A 5,473-nucleotide genomic window follows, 5' to 3' on the forward strand; every position below is an offset into this window, starting at 1 on the left:
CAGAACGCTTGGTGAGTGTGAAGTTCTAAGGAGGACCTGAAGGTAAAACTGTGCGGTCGGTTCGGGTTCGCTGCTGTCAGGGCTCCTCCGGGGAGACGGGTCTCCGGTGTGCAGTGTTTCGGGTTCAGCGCTGGAGGGCGCCGGTCTCGCCTCTCCTCTGTGTGGAGATTTTGACGTGTCGTGTCCGCCGCACTTCCTCTGTTTTCAGGTTGATGTTGTGGACGGGCCGAGGCCCAGCTCACACCCAGCTTCATCTTAAACCCGTCCGGACCGGGCTATGGAGTGAGCGCTGCCTGACTGCCGCCGCCTCTGTGACTCTGCCAGACCGCTGAAGGGAGCTCGGGCTGCAGGGAGAGAGATCAGCGCCAACCGCCAACCATGCAGTTCTCCCCGACCAACGGAGACTTCACCTTCGTCTCCTCCACTGACGCCGAAGGTACCGACACCCCGTCCGGCGGCCCGGAGACCCTGAACCGGACCCTTACAGACCCAGAAACACACTCAGACCCGCACACTGGAACTACCGCCCTTAGCCAGCCTAGTGCAGGGTTCAGGTTCAGCATAGAGATAGAGATAATCTCGCTACTGTAGGTTAGCTGTGTGTGTTAGCACTGTAACCTAGCCAGCCAGCTAACCGGCTAACAAACACACTCCAGCCCCAATTTACTCTACAGACCGGCCCAGATCACAACACACAACTCTACTGCTTTATTTCACAGCTAAAATTAACACTACACTCAGGACAAGAGTGCTTCAGGAGATCTGACGCTGTTTACTTTAGCTGTTAGTTAGCTGTTAGCTGCAAAATCTTGACAAATAGTTCGCCAGGCTACCCAGACTTTAGCTTATTTATTTTGCGGGTTTGGTTAGCTAGCTAATTAACCTAGCTAACTACTGTCAGGACAGCGGTATAATTCACTGTTTAATTTAGCTACTGACAGTATAATTGTATTCCTTACAGTGTAATTTAACTGCTGACAGTATAATTATATTCCTTATCGTGTAATTTAGCTTCTGAAAGTGTACATTTTATTCCTAACAGTGTATTGTAGCTAGTGACAGTATAATTATATTTCCTACAGCGTAATTTAACTACTGACAGTGTTATTTAACTACTGACAATATAATTACATTTCTTGCAGTGTAATTTAGCTACAATTTTTTCTCTATAGTGTACTTTAGCTACTGACAGTATAATTATATTTCCTACAGTGTAATTTAAATATTGACAGTATAATTATATTTCTTAAAGTGTAATTTAACTACTTACTATATAATTATATTTCTTACAGTGTAATTTAACAGCTGTCAGAATAATTCTATTCCTTAATGTGTAATTTAACTACTGACAGTATAATCTAGCTACTGGCAGTATAATTCTATTCCTTACAGTGTAATTTAGGTACTGGAAGTATAATTATATTCCTTACAGTGTAATTTAACTACTGACAGTGTAGTTATCTTCTTTACAGTGTGATTTATGTACTTACAATGTAATATAACTACTATCACAAGTATCATTTTGTTTCTCGGTTAATATATAATTTGTAATTTGCAATATGTAATTTTTACTGACGGTACTACCCAATGTATAATTTAATTTCTTTCAGTACAAAATGTAGCTAACGATAGTTTAGTACTATATGATTGTATGTACTTTTTGTAATTTAGTTTTTTTTTATTATTTAGTTTAGATTGCATATTCTCTATATATTTTTAATTACACGCTTGATTACGTGTTTATCAGCTATATTACCAATTGTGTGTTTGGCCAGTAGTACACTAATGACAATACTCTTAGACTCTTTGTCTGCAGTAAATACTGTTTTTCACTGCAGAACTGAGTGGGACCATCGATGCCCCTGATATCAAGCTGAACATGGGCGGTGATCAGGGCAAGGATGCGTATGCCACCACATTCCTTAGGCAGAGGGGTTACGGCTGGTTGCTGGAGGTGGAGGAGGACGAGGCTGAGGACACTAAGCCTCTGCTGTAAGTGTTTGGGCTGGAAGCAGTTTTTCTCATTTTCTCTTCTGTTTTTTTAATGCTGAGATTGTTTTGAACAGGGAGGAGCTGGATATTGACTTGAAGGACATCTACTATAAGGTCAGATGTGTGCTGATGCCAATGCCCTCACTGGGATTCAACAGACAGGTGGTCCGGGACAACCCTGACTTCTGGGGGCCTTTGGCTGTCGTGCTCCTCTTCTCAATGATCTCCATCTACGGACAGTTCCGGGTTAGAAAACACTGCATGTTCATTTCAGATGTGTTTCGCTAATGTAGATTTTTATTACTTTTTTAATTAATTAATTAATTAATCAATCAATGTATTTATTTTAGCGTTCTCATGCTTGTCCTCTAGTATGACATAGTCAGTGGTGCAGGTGAACAAGCCATGTAGGTTGCAGTTAAAGAGAGCTTAGGAGAAATAAAAATAAAATAACGTAGCTGAGAACACATGGGACAGTATGTGTTCTCTGGGCCATCATCTCTGAGGTGGATGATCTGCCTAATTTCCAAACAGTGACAAAATCATACCTTCAACTGTGCACGCTGACACTTGATGTACAATTTCAGCTGTCATTTCACACGAACATGTTGCTTATAACCTCCAGCTTCTGCTGCAGAATATACAGTGATTAATGTCTGATTCAACCAAACACCTGTTTACCTACACAGTCAAGTCTTGTTTATGCAAACAAGACCAGAGAGGTGCAACTACTCCAGCTCTATCTTTGTTGGTATCTTGTGTTGATGGGATAGTAAAGATGGGCATTGTGGTAAAAATATTATATTACAATATTTAAAGACATTTTATGCATAGGACAGTGATTTGTATTTATTTTTCTGCACATCATCTAATTTAAATGGGATTTATTACAGTCTCCGTAATGAAATGTACAGTTGGGTCAGTGTTCTTTAAGCTCTGATCATAACCTTAATGTAGCATATTGTCAATACGATGATGCTGTCAATACAATACGATGGGTAGTGCTGGTATTTTTTATCATCGTGATATATCTTTAAAAACTGTACCAGTATATTCCATTACAGTTTCGTACTGTTCACTGCCATATTTTCAAATCCTTCACATCCAGTGTCTTCCAGTGAAAGCTAAGGAAGCTTATTTATTTTTTTCTGTAATATCAAAGCTCAACATCTTTTTAAAGATTCATCAATAAAACCTATATGCATATATCTGTTATTTTGTAACCAGTACAGCATATACTTAGTTCAGGTTAAAATCACCAGGACTGTATGATTTTCAAGATTGATGGGGTTTCTTCTTTTTGGTCCTAGGTTGTGTCCTGGATAATTACCATTTGGATATTTGGCTCTCTAACGGTTTTCCTGCTTGCACGAGTGCTGGGTGGAGAGGTAATTGTATAATAGTGCTCACTGTTGTAAAAATAATAATGTGTATATATAATGTAATGAGTGAGCAGAGAACAATTTAAATTTTCTTCTGTTTTTATGTAGGTTTCTTACGGTCAAGTTCTTGGAGTGATTGGATACTCACTGCTCCCACTCATCGTAATAGCTCCTGTGCTTCTGATTACTGGCGGTTTTGAAGTTGTCGCTACTCTTATAAAGGTAAATTTAACACGAGTTAGAAGACATTTCTCACACTAACAATATATACCCATATTTTTCACACTGAGGAGCACCGGATTATAAGGTGCAGTATCAATGAACGTCTTATTTTAATACATAAGGTGCACCATATTATAAGAAGCATTATGCGACTAATAAGGAAGAGGGGTGTCGCCATATTTTTCTTCTAATTCTGTAGTACTCACTGCTGGATGGTAGTGGGGGGTAACTAAAAGCTAAGCTAAGTAAACTAAATTGTATTTTTTTTCCAGACAAGTGCTGGATATTAATTTACACATATTTCTCTCCTGAAAAGTGCTTCTGTTTATTTACAGTAAGCTTAGATTTCCAGATTTTCACTAAGGCTGCGTGCAGCAGCATTAGCATTAGCAGCTAACAGCTAGTAAATGCTGACCAACAGCTCTACACTGAGGAATTCTGAGTGTTCTTGTAAGCCAGGGTGGTATTGGCTAGCAGCTCATCCCACATAACTTGTTTTAACACGGTAAACACACAGGCTAAAGGCAGACTATACTCACCTCTAAATGGCTAAATGTTAATACTGCTCCAGTCTTGGTGCTGGAGAACTGAAACTCCTGTTTAACGCTGTAGTTCAGCAGAGTGGCTTTGCTGCTGCATACAAACTGACTAGTCAAATTCATACATAAGGTGCACTGGATTACAAGGCGCACTTATTATTTTGGGGACAATTTAAAGATTTTTAGTGTGACTTATAGTGCGAAAAGGAACACACAAACTTGGAACCCAGCCCTGCTGCTTGTCAGACCACATACTTACAGATGTAGATGGAAATGTGTTGGCATGTATCATTGTTGTCTGTATGTACAATAATAATTTAATGTCCTCTTGTTTGTTTCCCCAACCTCTTTTCTAGCTCGCTGGAGTATTCTGGGCTGCATACAGCGCTGCGTCACTACTTGTTGGTGACGAGTTCAAGACGAAGAAACCCCTCCTCATATACCCCATCTTTCTTTTGTATATCTACTTCCTGTCTCTGTATACTGGAGTGTGATTGGATGGCGCTGGCCTTGGTTGGCACGTTGTCTGGACACTGACACAGCGCACCGCAGCGGGATACACCGCAGGACTGTTTACACGACGCGGAAGAAGGAGCATGGAATCTTTATTTCCCCATTTTTTTTATGTCTTATTTTACCCGGATTACTCTTCCACAGCGACGGGCAAAGAGTGCAGAGTTAACGTATTTAAGGTGGTTCAATTTGTATCCACTAAAAAGGTAGAGCTTTTACTGAGAAAGCTGAGCAGTTATGTGTTACTCTCTCACACAGATAACTCTAGTAAAGTCAGGGCTATTATGCATTATACGAAATACACTAACAAAAATACTTTTTCTAGACGTTGCAATTGGATCTGGTTATTATGACGCACACAGTCGCATATCAGATACACCCTTTCAATGTGTTGTCAAGCCTAATGCTGTAGATATTAAAAGTTGCCGGGACTCTTTTCCTCTGTGATATTTTGAGGTGACTGGGATTTTTTAGTCTTCATTATTGTTGACACAGTTCTCCATTTTGTTCTTCACAGTTTTGATTCCTAACTTATATAACTTTAACAAGAAAATTCTGAATGGGTTAAAGGACACGAGCAAACAATGTCTACTAAGAATGGGTGCCTTTTATTAGTTGTTTTATATGGCTGTTGTTTATTTTATTGGACTGTAAATGTAGCCAAAAAAAAGAAAAATGTGTAACTTGCGAATTAAGAGAACTTTATACTTTGTGTATAAAACACACACCCAAGGATTGTAACGAGTTTCTTTAAGAAGAATTAAATGTACAGAATTGTGCTGTTCATATACAGGTCATTCATTTGATTAAAAGAAGTTCATCTCA

General features: G+C 39.4%; 1 protein-coding gene across 1 annotated transcript; it reads left to right on the forward strand.

The window, feature by feature from the left end:
- Nucleotides 1-144: 144 nt before the first annotated feature.
- yipf4 (Yip1 domain family, member 4) lies at nt 145-5,473 on the forward strand. Its single transcript, XM_007244575.4, has 6 exons — nt 145-436; nt 1,839-1,992; nt 2,067-2,238; nt 3,303-3,380; nt 3,483-3,596; nt 4,492-5,473. The coding sequence occupies exons 1-6, from the start codon at nt 379-381 to the stop codon at nt 4,627-4,629; spliced, it is 714 nt and encodes a 237-aa protein (XP_007244637.1). The 5' UTR covers nt 145-378; the 3' UTR covers nt 4,630-5,473.

This window comes from Astyanax mexicanus, chromosome 14, assembly GCF_023375975.1.
Source record: "Astyanax mexicanus isolate ESR-SI-001 chromosome 14, AstMex3_surface, whole genome shotgun sequence".
In the NCBI taxonomy this organism is placed as follows: Eukaryota; Metazoa; Chordata; class Actinopteri; order Characiformes; family Acestrorhamphidae; genus Astyanax; species Astyanax mexicanus.

Excerpts from the sequence above, each read along its gene's own strand:
- yipf4 (XM_007244575.4), top strand. The coding sequence starts at position 379 with ATGCAGTTCTCCCCGACCAACGGAGACTTCACCTTCGTCTCCTCCACT. Across the intron at positions 437-1,838 it reads CTCCTCCACTGACGCCGAAG|AACTGAGTGGGACCATCGAT; the intron begins GTACCGACACCC and ends TTTTCACTGCAG. Across the intron at positions 1,993-2,066 it reads GAGGACACTAAGCCTCTGCT|GGAGGAGCTGGATATTGACT; the intron begins GTAAGTGTTTGG and ends TGTTTTGAACAG.